General features: G+C 46.8%; 1 protein-coding gene across 3 annotated transcripts in view; it reads left to right on the top strand.

The window, feature by feature from the left end:
• Window positions 1–1,431: 1,431 nt before the first annotated feature.
• LOC134931960 (ADAMTS-like protein 5) overlaps window positions 1,432–16,711 on the top strand; it is a 123,946-nt gene continuing 108,666 nt past the window's right edge. Inside the window, exon 1 of one of the 3 annotated variants that reach the window (XM_063925870.1) lies at window positions 1,432–1,450. In XM_063925870.1, the coding sequence (XP_063781940.1) occupies window positions 1,449–1,450 (2 nt within the window). In that variant the 5' untranslated portion in view covers window positions 1,432–1,448. Of the gene's footprint in view, window positions 1,451–13,760; window positions 14,672–16,711 lie in introns of those variants that run through there. The other 2 variants (XM_063925869.1, XM_063925868.1) reach the window with 2 other exon arrangements.

The raw sequence follows: 16,711 nt of genomic DNA, 5'->3' as shown, positions 1-16,711 counted from the left end.
TGCGTCTGGCCTCCCTCAAGGTTCATATTTCTGCCTTGTCGGTGTGGATTCAGAGAAAAATTGCGACTTTACCTGATGTTCATACTTTCACTCAGGGTGTGTTGCATATCCAACCTCCCTATGTCCCGCCTGTGGCTCCTTGGGACTTGTCGGTGGTTTTGGAGGCGTTGCAGGAGCCTCCATTTGAACCTCTTGGTTCAAGCTGACCTTAAGTGGCTTTCCCTTAAGGTGGTGTTCTTGCTGGCTATTGCCTCTGCTAGAAGAGTGTTTTGGGTGCCTTGTCTTGTAGTTCCCCATATCTGATTTTTCACCATGACCGGGCGGTTCTTAGGACTCGTCCCGGATATTTACCTAAGGTGGTTTCTTCGTTCCACCTTAATCAGGAGATTGTGGTTCCAGCTTTTGTTTCTCCTGATTTGTCTCTCAAAGAGCGGTCTTTGGATGTGGTACGGGCTTTCCGTATCTATGTGAAGAGAATTGCTTCTATTCGAAAGTCTGATTCTCTCTTTGTTTTGTTTGGATTTCACAAACGTGGCTGGCCTGCTCAGAAGCAGATCCTGGCCAGGTGGATTAGAATGGTGATTGCGCATGCTTATGTGAAAGCTGGTCTGTCAGCTCCTGTTCACATTACTGCCCATTCTACTCGGTCTGTTGGACCTTCTTGGGCAGCCCAACGTGGTGCGACCCTTGAACAATTGTGCAAGGCGGCTACGTGGTCCTCCGGGAACATGTTCATAAGGTTCTTAGCCTTCGATACTGCCGCTTCCCAGGATGCTTCCTTTGGACGCCGGGTTCTTGTGCCCGCTACAGTGCATCCCCTCCCATAAGGAACTGCTTTAGGACATCCCCATTGTCCAGACTTGTGGAGCCCAGTTTACCCCGCAGCAGAAAACGAGTTTTATGGTAAGAACTTACCCTTGTTAAAACTCTTTCTGCGAGGTACACTGGGCTCCACAAGGCGCCCACCCTGACGCACTTAGCTTCTTTGGGTTGATATGGCATTAGCCGCTGACACTTCTCTTGTCGTGAGAGTGTGGTGTATGTGGCTACTAACCGTTGTCGTCTCTTTTCCTGCTACTGCATTGGGCTGGTTAACTAAACTGAGCTCCTGTGCTGGAGGCGGGGTTATAGAGGCGGCGCTGTGCATTCTGGGAACAGTCAAAGCTTTGAGCCTGTTGGTGCCTCGTATCAAGATCCTACTCTACACCCCATTGTCCAGACTTGTGGAGCCCAGTGTACCTCGCAGAAAGAGTTTTAACAAGGGTAAGTTCTTACCATAAAACTCGTTTTTTTTCTTCTTACCATGCACAGCGTAAAGTTCAGGTGCGTAGATTAAGTGATTGAACTTGTTTTGTTGCTTCCAATGCATGCTTTTAATGCTTAAATGATTTTTCTATTTCAGGTGAAGAACTGGCATAAACACCTGGTAGGAAAAAGTGATATTAGAGATGTGAGCAGACAGCCACCTTTTGGTTTTGCAAAAACACCCTCCAGTGTTGTGGGTTTGTTTTTTTTAAATCTGGGTTTCTTTAAAAACCTATAAAAACAGCTAACGTAATGTGACTTGTTCCTATAGTATTATTAACATCAATTACATTAATGGTAATAATGAAGTATAAAGAACTTATGTGGCGCCAAATCAGATTGTGAGCAGCAAACCCCGTTTGTACCAAAGGTATTCCCCTATACCAGAGTGAAACTGTAGATATGTATCGAATAGGTGCAACAGGGTGCGCTAAATCTGTGAAAGTCAGTTACACGTTTTTAAGCCCTTTAGCGTGGGTAATCAATTTAAAACAATACTTCCCTTAATACTTCATATATGCATCCGCTCATAATTGAGTTCCATACGCAAGGAAACAGAAAAATAGCATATAGTGTAGTATATTTGTATAGGGAAAATTTAATACAAGATTTAAATACAGATAAAACAAATCACACACGTTAAAAACACGTCTTTTTCTCAAAGATCCCAATGTAGGGTAATAGGGTGAAGGATTACCAGAAATCAAGTGTTAATGGGCGTTTAAGATGTAACCTTAGGGCAACTGGCTCCGGAACCTGGTCCCCTCGTCCACGACACCGTTATCTGGTCAGCCTTTCTCCTGGGTTAAGTCCAGTAAATGCTCCACTCTCCTGCTGCTACGGGTTTCGGGAATATCCCTTCATCAGGCAGTGAGGGTGGAGTGGCAGAGCTTCCTATTTAAACCTTTCTTGTTAATTACTTCCGGTTCAGAGGCCGGGAACCGGAGTTTAGGAGACTTTCTTTATAATTATATTATAATCTACTGTGCATAATTCAGATGAGTATGTCTGTTAAATGTATTATGTAAAACATGAATTATATTGAAGATTCTATTTTAAAAAAGTCCTGTGAGACAATGTCCCGGTGACCGGAAGTGACGCTCCCGTCACTTCCGGTTGCGGCCGCGATCATACCTTATACGCCGGCATCTTATGTATTACAATAAAACTTGAAAGTCACTGTGTCTCAATCACCAGGGGTTCTCCCTGGTATGTGGTCCATCACAAAGTTCTATGGAAGCCTCCAGATACGGAGAGCGGACTTCTGCTCTACCGTGAAACGCACATTGGAACGCAAGGGGGACTTCCGGTGACGTACTTCCGGTATCGTCAAACGTCCTTTCCATGTTGTAATGTTGTAATGCAGTTCAGCGCCCCTATTGGCCAGTTGGAATAGGAGGACATATGTACACTTAGAACTCCAGTAGCTTGATCACATAAAAATTGTGTACATAAAAAATATTAGTGATAATTGAAAATGGCATGATGGATATTAAGTGTGGAACGGTGAACAATATATGATGATTAAAAATGGCGTAATGGATATACAGTGTGGAACGGTGAACAGTATAAATATAAGTGAATCATGCAAAACATGTGGATATAGTAACGGAATAGAGAGGGGGGAAGGGATGGATAATTTTAGAGAAACCATTTCAGTTCGAAATCTGCGTTAAGTCCATAAAGGATGAGGCTTTTTACCCTATGGATCCATTTCATCTCGCTTTTGGCTAGACGGGTGGCTTCATCTCTGTACCTCCAATTATTTTTGACATTTTCAATTGCCAAAAAACGGATGATATTTTTTGTTGAACAGTTATGTTTTTCTTTGAAATGGTTTGATAGTGAATGAGTAGTCAGTCCTTTCTTTATTTTGCGAAGATGTTCGCTCAGTCTAGTCTTTAAGGCTCTGCTGGTGCGTCCTATATATACAAGATTGCAGCTGCATTCGATCAAATACACTACATTAGTGGTGTGGCATGTCATAAATTGTTGAAGTTTGTATTTATTTTCTTTGACTGTGAATTCTTCATATTACCCACGCTAAAGGGCTTAAAAACGTGTAACTGACTTTCACAGATTTAGCGCACCCTGTTGCACCTATTCGGTACATATCAATTACATTAATGTCCAGTCAATTTTGCCCACCTCACCGTACACTCTCCTGAGTGAAATGGCGCCTGAAATCATGAGGGGGGGGGGGGGGGGGGGAATTACAGTGTCAAGCTTTTATGTTTTTGTGTTCCCTGGGACGATGCTTGGGCTGGTTCAGAGGTGAGTGTCGAATGTAGGAAGCTGGGCGGTCGTATATAGCTCCTACGTACGAGGTGTGGATTAAAGCTTGAGCTGGTAGAGTGTCACTGTAGTAGACTGGACTGGAAACAGTAGCACAGAAGAACCGGCTGGAATAGGAATGAAAGGTGCTGGACTTGAACCAGCTGTGCTGGTATGCTAGACAAGGATAGGTTTACGATTGGTATGCCGGGTTGGGACCGCTTAGCTGGTATGCCGGACTGGGTCCGGATGGATTAGGACAACGAGCTGGAACCAGTTATTCAGGTAGACCAGGCTGGGACTGGCTATGCTGGTATGCTGGGCAGGGACTGGCTAGACTCAGACACTGGGCTGAAACTGGTTATGTAGGTAGATCGGGCTGGGACTGGCTATGCTGGTATGCCGGGCTAGGACCAGCTGGATTTGGACACCGAGCTGGAACCGTTTATGCAGGTAGACCGGGCTGGGACCAGCTATGCTGTTATGCTGGGCTGTGACCGGCTACACGCAGACACTGGCCTGGAACTGGTAATGCAGGTAGACCGAGCTGGTATCAGCTATGCTGGTATGCCGGGCTAGGACTTGCTAGATTCAGACACCAGGCAGGAACCGGATATGCAAGTACTGGTAATACTGAGAGCTGAATAGGAACCACTGGAACTGCAGGCAGGACAGATGGTATGAGTGAACACCACAGGAGCACAGTGAGGAATAACAGGTCTAATAGAACAGGAACCAACAGCAGCTCCAGGTGATTCAGGAACAGAACTGGCAGCTTGCCAGTGTGCCAGGAAATCCTTTAAATACCTATTACAGTGCTGGATCCATCAAAAGTGATCCAAGTTTATATTGTTGTCGTTCCCCCCAACACACACACAGTGTTTCCCATTTCTTCTTTCTGTACCCCCTTATTTCTTGGGGGGGAAACAAATAAAAATTATTGTTTAAAAGTAATCATGTGTGTACGGTTTTCAATAAAACAAAACCGCTCATCACTAGTTTATGTTACGTTCTTTGTGCTCCGAACGAATGATATGGAGTGGTAAGTCCCGAGCACAAGAACGTGACGCTGAAATGATGACTTGGTATAAACAATAACCACTAGCAACCTAACTCCGTTGTTTCACCCACGTGGTCCGTCTACGCCTGCGAGACTATAGGCCTAATTCTGAGTTGATCGCAGCAGCAATTTTGTTAGCAGTTGGGCAAAACCATGTGCACTGCAGGGGGGGCAGATACAACATGTGCAGAGAGAGTTAGTTTTAAATGAGGTGTATTCAAACTGAAATCTAAATTGCAGTGTAAAAATAAAGTAGCCAGTATTTACCCTGCACAGAAACAATATAACCCACCCAAATCTAACTCACTCTGCACATGTTATATCTGCCTCCCCTGCAGTGCACATGGTTTTGCCCAACTGCTAAAAAATTTCCTGCTGCGATCAACTTGGAATTACCCCCTATGTGTTCTTGGGCCCACGGCAGCCGCGTTTGAAGGGCGGATTAGATCTGCCCAACTCCGATGCCCCCCGGTCTTAGTATGGGACAAGGCGTAAACGGAGACGGGATGATAACAAGGGGACCTCTAACTAAACACAAAAACCGAGCTAGGGGCTACTTCAGAACAACAAACTAATAGTATGTGCGGCACGTCCGTCAAAGGGAAAGAAAACCAAGGTACGCTATCCAAACCCTACACGGCACCGCCGTATACCAGGAAGGGCAGCTATGGCAGAACACCTCCGCAAAAAGACCAAGAGGAACAAGAATAAACGGAATTCCACGGCCCAGGCCGCAAGGCGCGGCTGAAGGCCGCTACTCACAACACCGGGAACAACCGTAAGCGAACCGGAATCTTCGGATCTCTAATGCAGGAGACGACCGGCAGGAAGGCAGGGAGAAGTGCAACGATCGACTTACGACACCAGGAATCAGGACCACCGGAACAAGATGACTGGACTACAGAACACAGGACAGGGAATCTTCTCCAGAGCAGGAACAGCTCACAGGAAGCTATCACCGGCGTCTGGGTAATGCACTGAGACAGAATATAACAGGGAGCCCTCCAATAGCTGCAGAGAACCTAATTGGTAATGTCGTGCAGCTGCCTTGCTGCACGACTCACAGCTAAACAGGTGTATTAGATTCACATGGCAACGGGGAACGCGGTCCACCTGTGGCGTCCCCGTTGCCATGGATCCGGCGGCTCGGCGCGCATGGCGTCCTAGCATTGCCAGGGACCCGGCGGCTCAGCGCGCCCGGCGTCCTGGCATTGCTAGGCGCCCGGCGGCTCAGCGCGCACGGTGTCCTGGCGTTGCTAGGCGCCGTGCGGGAGAACAGGGAGGCGTGGCGGCCGTGACTGCTACTCGGAGAGCCGCCGCGCCTAACAGTACCCCCCCTTGAGGAGGGGTTAAAGAACTCCTAGATCCGGGTTTCTGAGGAAATTCCTGAAAGAATAACCTCTTGAGTCTAGGGGCATGTAAATCCTTGTCCAGGACCCAAGACCTTTCCTCCGGGCCATACCCTTTCCAATGAACCAAAATAGAGCCGACCACGAGAAAACTTAGAATCTAAGACTTTTTCCACAAGGAACTCTTGTTGACCCTGAACATCCACCGGAGGTCTACCCTGGAAAGTCTTCCGAGGAAATCTCTTGGAATAAATATATGGCTTCAAAAGAGAACAGTGGAAAGTGTTGCCGATTTTAAGTGATTTAGGCAACCGTAGCCGAAAAGCCACTGGATTGACTTTCTTGACAATAAGAAATGGTCCAATAAATCTGGGACCCAATCTAGCCGAGGGTTGTCGGAGATTGATGTTGCGGGTTGACAACCACACCTTTTCCCCCACCTTAAATGTGCACGGGCGTCGGGACCTATCAGAAAAAACTTTCTCTCGGAAAGCAGCCTTCTTAAGGGCAAGATGTACCTTCCTCCAAATAACTCTGAGACGGGAAGTTAAGGTCAACGAAGAAGCTGGACAATGAGGGGTAAAGGAATTGGCTCTAGGATGAAAGCCCAGGACCGAAAAGAACGGAGACTCCTTGGTGGAAGAATGGTAAGAGTTATTATAGGCAAACTCGGCCAGAGGAAGAAAATCTGACCAATCGTTCTGAAGTTTGGCAAAATAAAGACGTAAATATTGTTTTAGTGACTGATGGACACGTTCAGTCTGTCCGTTAGACTGTGGATGGTATCCAGAAGTTAAAGAGAGTTTCATGTTTAATGAGGCACTAAAACGTTTCCAAAAACGGGCAAAGAATTGTGGTCCCCGGTCTGAGACTATATCCACGGGTAAACCATGAAGCCTGAAGACATGGCAGAGAAACAGAACTGCCAAAACTTGAGCGGAGGGTAATTGGGGAAGAGCAATGAAGTGGGCCATTTTGCTAAAATGGTCCACCACTACCCAAATTACCCGGAATCCGGATGAAAGAGGAAGATCCACCACGAAATCCATGGAAATGTGCGACCATGGCCTGAGTGGAATAGCAAGAGGCATGAGTTGCCCGACCGGCAGAGATCGGGATATCTTGTGCTGAGCACAAACCGGACAGGAAAGGACAAATTCCCTTACATCCTTGGAAAGATTAGGCCACCACACCGAGCAAGAGATTAACTCCAAGGTTTTAGCAATACCCGGATGACCAGAAACCTTACTATCATGAAACTCAGCAAGGACAGAGCCTCTCAAGAACTCAGGGACGAAGAGACGATCAGCAGGAGTATCACTGGTAGCCTGCTGCTAAAGCTGGACTAGCTGTGTGAATAAATCCTGTGTGAGGCCGGCCCGGATGACGGATGATGAGACAATGGGGGTTACGGGAGAGTGGTTATTGTGAGCAGGAAGAAAACAATGTGACAGGGCATCGGCTTTGGTATTCTTAGAACCGGGCCTGAGGTGATGATGAACTTGAATCGAGTAAAAAACAGCGCCCAACGTGCCTGCCGAGCATTTAGCCGCTTTGCTGATTCAATATACTGCCGATTCTTGTGGTCAGTGAACACAGTAATGGTATGCTTCGCTCCCTCAAGCCAGTGCCTCCACTCCTCGAAAGCCCATTTAACTGCCAGCAACTCTCGATTACCAACATCATAGTTGGATTCTGCGGAGGAGAATTCCCTGGACATGAAGGCACAAGGGTGTAACTCCAGAGACTCTGGGTCTTCTTGAGAAAGGATGGCTCCCACTCCAACCTCTGAGGCGTCCACCTCGACAATAAAGGGAAGATCTGGGTTAGGGTGTCTGAGTGGTATCCGGACTCCAGGTCGACAACAAAAAGGTCGACACACCTTAGGTCGACGCCAATTGGTCGACACACCTTACGTCGACAAGGACAAAAGGTCGACAGGAACAAGGTCGACATGGAAAAGGGTCGACATGAGTTTTTCACGATTTTTTTCTTTTTTTGAACCTTTTCATACTTAACGATCCACGTGGACTACGACTAATCTGTGCCGAGCGAAGCGGTAGCGGAGCGAAGGCACCATGCCCGAAGCATGGCGAGCGAAGCGAGCCATGCGAGGGGACGCGGTGCACTAATTGGGGTTCCCTGTCACTTTACGAAGAAAACGACACCAAAAAACCCATAAAAAACTCATGTCGACCTTTTTCCATGTCGACCTTGTTCCTGTCGACCTTTTGTCTATGTCGACCTTTTGTCCATGTCGACCTAAGGTGTGTCGACCAATTGTCGTCGACCTAAGGTGTGTCGACCTTTTTGTTGTCGACCCTGAGTCCCAGACCCGTCTGAGTACTGGAGCTGAGACAAAGGCCTGTTTTAGGGCCTGGAAGGCAGACTTGGCTTGAGGCGACCAATTGGAAGGATCTGCTCCTTTCTTAGTCAATGCCACAATAGGAGCAACTAAATCTGAAAAGGCATGAATAAAACGCCTATAATAATTCGCAAAACCTAAGAATCGCTGGATTGCCTTTAAGTTAGTGTGTTGCGTCTAGCTTAAAATTGTCTGGAGTTTCTTTGGTTCCATGTAAAACCCCTTCGGAGAAATAATATACCCTAAAAAGGACACCTCTGTGATGTGGAAATCACACTTCTCCAATTTGGCGTACAAGTGATTCTCCCGTAACCTCTGAAGTACTAGTCGCACATGGACCACATGCTGTTCGGAAGACTCAGAATAAATCAAAATGTTGTCTAAATAAACGACCACGAACTTCCCTAGAAAGTCGCGGAGGACATCGTTAATAAGATCCTGAAACACAGCAGGAGCATTAGACAGACCGAATGGCATTACAAGATATTCGTAATGTCCAGATTGGGGCCCTCATTCCGAGTTGTTCGCTCGCAAGCTGCTTTTAGCAGCATTGCACACGCTAAGCCGCCGCCTACTGGGAGTGAATCTTAGCTTAGCAGAATTGCAAACGAAAGATTCTTAAAATTGCGAATAGAAATTTCTTAGCAGTTTCTGAGTAGCTCGACACTTACTCTGCCACTGCGATCAGTTCAGTCAGTTTCGTTCCTGGTTTGACGTCACAAAAACACCCAGCGTTTGCCCAAACACTCCCCCGTTTCTCCAGCCACTCCCGCGTTTTTCACAGAAACGGCAGCGTTTTTCACACACACCCATAAAACGGTCTGTTTCCGCCCAGAAACACCCACTACCTGTCAATCACACTCCGATCACCAGAACAAAGAAAATTCCTCGTAATGCCATGAGTAAAATACCTAACTGTTGAGTAAAATAACTAAGCACATGCGCTCTGCGAATATTGCGCATGCGCAGTAAGCGACTAATCGCAAAATAGAGAAAATCGGCAACGAGCGAACAACTCGGAATGAGGGCCTGTGTACTGAAAGCCGTTTTCCACTCATCCCCAGATCTTATTCGGATGAGGTTGTAGGCCCCTCCAAGATAATTTTGGAAAAAATAACCGCAGTTCGGAGCTGATCAAACAGTACCGAAATCAACGGCAAGGGGTAAGTGTTTTTAATAAAGATCTTATTCAAGGCCCGATAATCAATACACGGTCTAAGGGATCCTTTTTTTTTTTTCAACAAAAAAACCCCTGCACTTAACGGAGATTTTGAGGGCCTAATAAACCCCTTCTTCAGACTCTCCTGTACATAATAATTCAAAGCCTTAGTCTCGGGGCCAGATAATGCATATAGTCTCCCTTTTGGTAGAGTGGCACCGGGGACTAAGTCAATGGCACAGTCATATGACCGATGAGGAGGCAGAATAGCTGCATTACCCTTAGAAAAAACATCAGCAAAATCCTGATATTCCGAAGGTATAAGTTCCGGAGTGACAGCCGTGACCCGGACTGGACGAGAAATACATTCTTTAACACAAAAGGGACCCCACTGGGAAATTTCCCCAGACCGTCAATCTATGGTGGGATTATGAAAGGCAAGCCAGGGGTGACCTAAAACAACAGGTACAGCCGGACAATGGGTAAGATAAAACTCAATTTTCTCGGAATGTAAGGCCCCCACTGTCAGTTGAACTGGAGGGGTGCGATGAGTAATTACCCCATTAGAGAGTGGACCACCGTCTAACCCGTGCATGGTGATAGGTCTATCTAAATGAAACTGCGGAATTCCCAGAGCCTGAGCCCAGGCAAGATCCATAAAATTCCCAGCAGCTCCGCTGTCTATGAAGGCTGACACAAATGAATTGCGACTTCCAGAAGAAACTTTTACAGGAACTAACAAGGAATCGTTTGAGGAGATTAACTGCAGACCCAAGTGAACCCCCTCACAATTCACTTGGTCAGAGTGTTTCCCTGCTTATTTGGGCAGTTACGCGCCACGTGTCCCTTCCCACCACAATATAAGCAGAGCCCCGAATTTAGCCTTCTGGCTCTTACTTCTGGAGACAGCCGGGAGAGACCCACTTGCATAGGCTCCTCGACGTTCTCAGGGAAAGCATATACACATGGACTAGACCTGAAATTAGCCCCTCTTTCAGCCCTCCGTTCTCGGAGACGACGGTCAATCTTAATAGCAAGCTCCATGAGCTTATCCAGAGTCTCCGGAACTGGATACTGAAGAAGACTATCCTTAATTACTTCAGACAAACCGAGGCGAAACTGACTGCGCAGGGCAGGATCATTCCAGCCACAGTCGTTCGACCAACGGCGAAATTCCGTACAATATGCCTCAGCGGGATTTTTACCCTGTTTAAGTGCACGTAAGCGGCTTTCAGCCGATGCTTCCCTATCCGGATCATCATACAATAAGCCTAATGATTTGAAGAAGGCATCTACAGTTTGTAAGGCTGCATCATCAGATTTTAACCCAAACGCCCAGGTTTAGGGATCGCCTTGAAGCAAAGACATCACAATGCCCACCCGCTGAGACTCTGTACCCGAAGACCGGGGCCTTAACCGAAAATACAGTTTACAGGCTTCCTTAAAATTAAAAAAATCTTTTCGGTTACCCGAAAAGCGATCGGGAAGGTGCATTTTTGGTTCAGGAGTCACACCCGGGGAAGCCCGCAGGAGATCTTCCTGCGACCTTACCCGAAGGGTAAGATCCTGCACCATCTGGGTGAGTTCCTGAATTTGATTGGCCAAAAGCTGATTGGGATTCATGAGGAGAGAGTTTCAACACTTCCCAGTTAGAATATTGGATAAATTGTGTTTATGTTTAATTTTGTTTGTTTCTTTTTGGGCTGGTGATAATGTTACGTTCTTTGTGCTCTGAACGAATGATATGGAGTGGTAAGTCCCGAGCACAAAAATGTGACGCTGAAATGATGACTTGGTATAAACAATAACCCTTAGCAACCTAACTCCGTTGTTTCACCCACGTGGTCCGTCTACACCTGCGAGACTATGTGTTCTTGGGCCCAACCGAAGGGCGGATTAGGTCTGCCCAACTCCGATGCCCCCCGGTCTTAGTATGGGACAAGGCGTAAATGGAGACGGGATGATAACAAGAGGACCTCTAACTAAACACAAAAACTGAGCTAGGGGCTACTTCAGAACAACAAACTAATAGTATGTGCGGCACGTCCGCCAAAGGGAAAGAAAACCAAGGTACGCTATCCAAACCCTACACGGCACCGCCGTATACCAGGAAGGACAGCTATGGCGGAACACCTACGCAAAAACACCAAAAGGAACAAGAATAAATGGAATTCCACGGCCCAGGCCGCAAGGCGCGGCTGAAGGCCGCTACTCACAACACCGGGAACAACCATAAGCGAACCGGAATCTTCGGATCTCTAATGCAGGAGACGACCGGCAGGAAGGCAGGGAGAAGTGTAACGATTGACTTTCGACACCAGGAATCAGGACCACCGGAACAAGATGACTGGACTACAGAACACAGGACAGGGAATCTTCTCCAGAGCAGGAACAGCTCACAGGAAGCTATCACTGGCGTCCGGGTAATGCACTGAGATAGAATATAACAGGGAGCCCTCCAATAGCTGCAGAGAACCTAATTGGTAATGTCGTGCAGCTGCCTTGCTGCACGACTCACAGCTAAACAGGTGTATTAGATTCACGTGGCAACGGGGAACGCCGTCCGCCTGTGATGTCCCCGTTGCCATGGACCCGGCGGCTCGGCGCGCACGGCGTCCTAGCGTTGCTAGGTGCCCGGCGGCTCAGCGCGCACGGCGTCCTGGCATTGCTAGGCGCCGTGCGGGAGAACAGGGAGGCGCAACGGCCGTGACTGTTACTCGGAGAGCCGCCCGCGCCTAACAGTTTACAGGTAAACTTACATGTGTTCCTTAGTGCCAATGTTGTACCAAAGTGTTCTTGACTGACTGTAGCCCATCTGTAACTCTATTGCAGATTGCATCAGCCCCTGATGGCCTCTTTCATTGATGATGTGTTTCCAAACACATGACCATTGTGGGATAGCTTCTCGAAAGATTTATGATGCTGCAGTGTATATAAAGCTCAAGTGTTATTATTGAGACTCAGCTCAACCGCAGCCCCCTGTAGGATCATACCATTGATTGAGCAGTAATGATAAAATCAGTAATATCTACATGTCTAAGATATGCTAAGTATGAGCTGCATTCAGTGCTTCGTGTACACGGCTAAGATCAGAGGTTGAATATAACAAATGGGGGAGTTGTATAGAACCTCCTAAAGAGTACAAGTGGAGATGTTTCCAAGAGCAACCAGTCAGCATCTAGTTATCATCATTCTATATACTGTACTTGATAAATTATACCTAGAATCTGATTGGTTGCTATGGTCAAGGTTTGATATACTGTATCTATCCCATGGTCTTTATAGTCCTTCTTTGCATTATTGTCTAGCACTGTGGATCTGAAGCCTTAATCAAAAAAAGGTAACTAGAACTATGGGTGTCATTCCGACCTGATCGCACGCAGGCTATTTTTTCCCCCTGCTGCCACCAGGTAATTGCTGCCTACAAGGGAGGGGGTTAGGGTTGTGCAGGGCTGCAATCGCTTGTGCAGAGAGCTGCACAAACAAAAAGTTTGTGCAGTCTCTGCACAGCTCAAGACTTACCCGCTGCGATGATCCGGATTGGAGCTGACGTCAGGAACCCTCCTCTTCAATGGCTGGGCACGCCTGCGTTTTTCCGGACACTCCTCGAAAACAGTGAGTTGCCGCCCAGGTCCGCCCTCTGCCTGTCAATCTTCTTGCGTTCGCCGCTGCGAACGGCTTCTTCATAAGGTCCGTCGCTCTGTGCTCTCGCATGCACAGTTCAGACCCGTTCGCATGGCTGCGAGAAATTGCCATAGACCGATTTCCAAGGTGTCCTCATGTAACTGTGTACATATAATAGTGCATGCGAATAGCTTTCGTGAGAGCAACATACTGAGTAATCATGCTCTACACAATATATGCACAGAAGATATTCCAATGTGCAGTATATTGAAACTGCAAAAGCAATGCCATAACACTACTAACAAGTGCCATCTAATAAGACAGACGCAACCACTACCTACCCTAGTGGAAAGTCCCCAGGTTTCCCTACATGTTGTAATTGAATTTACATACCCTCCAACATGACCCGCCCCACTAGGTACAAAATGCTCTGTTTCAGGACTTCCCTCTTAATTTATTATTGCCATCACCTGTGAAGAAACAGCTTTCTTATCATTTAACTAGTTCAACACAGGTGATGGAAATCATAAATTAAGAGGGAAGTCCAGAAACAGAGCATTTTGTACCTAGTGGGGCGGGTCATGTTGGAGGGTCTGAATTTATCACTGACGAGCGAGTTGCACAATGGCGTGCTCCGGACAGGTGACGAGGATGTCCCCTATGTATTGTATGTTGATGACACCAGGCAGGCAGGAAGCATGCTGCACATTTTTTTCACTAGATCCAGGGATCACACACTCTGCCGGTGTCCTGAAGCTAACATGAGGCAACCTCCTCACCACAGGAGCTAAGACACCTCCAGCAACAAGTGTGTGGAGCTGACAAGAAGAGGGTGTGTGTGTGTTACAGCAGCTCAGGGCGGGAGGGCAGAGCTTGTCCTGGACTCTCAGCCCTCCTGCAAAACACACATATATATCATACTGCTCGCCTCTCAGCCCTCCTGCAGCACACACTCACATATATATTATACTGCTCGCCTCTCAGCCCTTCTGCAGCACACACTCACATATATATTATACTGCTCTCCTCTCAGCCCTTCTGCAGCACACACTCACATATATATTATACTGCTCGCCTCTCAGCCCTTCTGCAGCACACACACATATATATTATACTGCTCGCCTCTCAGCCCTTCTGCAGCACACACTCACATATATATTATACTGCTCTCCTCTCAGCCCTCCTGCAGCACACACTCACAGTCTCACACACATATATTATACTCCTCTCTCCGAGTAGTGTGGTCTGGCCAACCCGGACGGTGCATCGCTGACAGTCGAGCAAAAGCCCTCTCTGGAGCGCAGGGCGTGGGGCACTCACTGAGCCATGGGCTAGAGGAGGGGTACAGCCTGGCCCACTGCATGACCATGGCTGTGCCAGCACTCCCGAATGGACCCACCGGGCGCACTCGCAGTGCTCTGATCACTTGTGGATCTTAGAACTTTCACATTCTCTTTTGGAACTCTCCCACCACCCTGCATGTTCCTCCCGGCTGCTTCATTCCTTTATCGCAGGAGGATGCTTTCTAGCTGCAGGTAAGAGCTGGGATGATGTCCCATCCTGTTTATTTATTGCCCACTTACTGTCAACTGCATATGTGTTTCATTCTGTTTACATGTTATTAGGATGTTTCCAACATGACAAGTTTACTGTAAATAATTGCTCGGCCAATAAAAGTTGTTGCTAATTAATTCATAGCTCATTTACCCAGGAGGCATGCACCTGGAAAATAGAATTTACATAAGAATAATCTGTTGTGTGTGTGAGAGCATATCAGCATGTAAATGTTATGGTATGGAAATGACATTTATCTGCAGGCAAGCTTATTTCTACTCATTTTCCCCAAAAATCTATGGCAGACTAATACATTTCTCAGGGATAAGACCTGTATTCTTTTTATATTCCCTTAGAATTAGATTGCAAGCTCACCAGGCTACAGGCAGGTTGTGCATTTAGAATTTCAGTGTTCTTGTATGCTCTGTAGCCTGTGGAGCTTGCAATCCAATTCTATGTTCTTGTATGCTCCAATTCTACGTTCTTGTATACTCTGTAGCCTGGTGAGCTTGCAATCTAATTCTGTGTACTTGTATGCTCTGTAGCCTTGGGAGCTTGCAATCTACAGCAATTCAGTGTTTCTTATATGCTCTGGCTTTTTATTTTTAATCCTTTTGAATACGAAAGATCCTCCTTTTTTTTTTTTTTCCGCAAGGAGGTTATAGGCAGGGAAAGGGTTAACTAGCAGTTGTATTCCTGCTCATGGTGAGACATATGTTTTGTGGTAATACCCACAGCCACTAAGGTTGGACAAGGAAAATCAGGAATGAATGAGGCAAGTGACAGCTGCGCTACTCTGAGTGCTGCATGTCATGTGCATTATTTGGAGATTTGCAGAGATTACTTGGATATAGGGTATCCTATCTAGTAGGGCACCGTGCCAAAAGTATTGAGCAATAAGTCACTGTGGACATTAGTTACTCTGACGCATATCAATAAACATGGTCACTTCTATCATTATTCAAGAGCTGCCATTCCTGGGGCACAGTTCTGTCCACAACTCTGCATGTTTAGAAAATCATAGGTCTCCATCCAGTTTGGGGGCACGTCAAGGTTTATGTCTCTTTAATTTATTTTGTTTCCCACTCTTATCCTCCTGTAGCTGTTACAAAACACATATCTTCAGCTTTCTATCAGTTTCCTGCCACGTTTTTACGCCAGCAGACAGAGCTGTTTATTTTCCTTACCCACACATATGACTTACGGGTTGGGTGGCCGCCAGTCACCATACCGACGCCAGAATCCTGGCTTGCAGATGCCCGGCAGGGGGTAGCGAGCGGAACAAAGCCCCTTGCGGCTCGGTTTCCCACTTTATGGGTGTCATGGACACCCACGAGTGGGAATAGTTCCTGTTAGTCGGCATGCCGACTGTCTGGACTGTAAGGGGGCGAAATTCCAGCGTCGGTATTCTGACCGGCGGTCACGTAATTGCCTCCCTGACATACAGTTGTATCCAGTGTAGTGAAATAAACAAATCTGTGTCATACCCATTAGAAATAAGCAATTTAGGAGCTGAATTAGAGGTGGACGCTGTTTCAAATATTACGCAGATGGGCGATGTGTTGAGGACTGCAGTGTGCATTTACCTGGACACAGCTGCAATTTCGGTGACAAAAGGTGTGTTACAGCCATTTTGTTGGAGGGCCGAAGCCAGAGTCTTCATCTTCAGAAGCAGATTTACTGACTTCAGCAGCTTAGATGCGGTGCACATTCCGGGTAACCTTAGGGTTAATCAGATATCTGATGGTCGTGATTTTGATCTGATGTTGCATCTTCGGACGCAGCCAGCGGATCAGAGAAGCCGGCAGTGGGTGTATTTTTACACAAGATGCTTCCTGCGGCGATGGAATATTGTTGCTCATTTGCATCCACCTCTGAATCAGGCCCTAAACTTGTTGATATAAACACAGGGCTGAAAAGCAGAGAAGATAGTCACACGATAGTCATATATTTAGTTAACGTTGCAGGAGTGCGTGTAGAAGCAAATAGTAAGATCCTTTAAGTTACTGAGTTATGACATT

The sequence above is a fragment of the Pseudophryne corroboree genome, chromosome 6, assembly GCF_028390025.1.
Source record: "Pseudophryne corroboree isolate aPseCor3 chromosome 6, aPseCor3.hap2, whole genome shotgun sequence".
NCBI classification, from domain to species: domain Eukaryota; kingdom Metazoa; phylum Chordata; class Amphibia; order Anura; family Myobatrachidae; genus Pseudophryne; species Pseudophryne corroboree.
The sequence above is the reverse complement of the archived record's forward strand: the minus strand, read 5'-3'. Positions and strand labels throughout refer to the sequence as shown.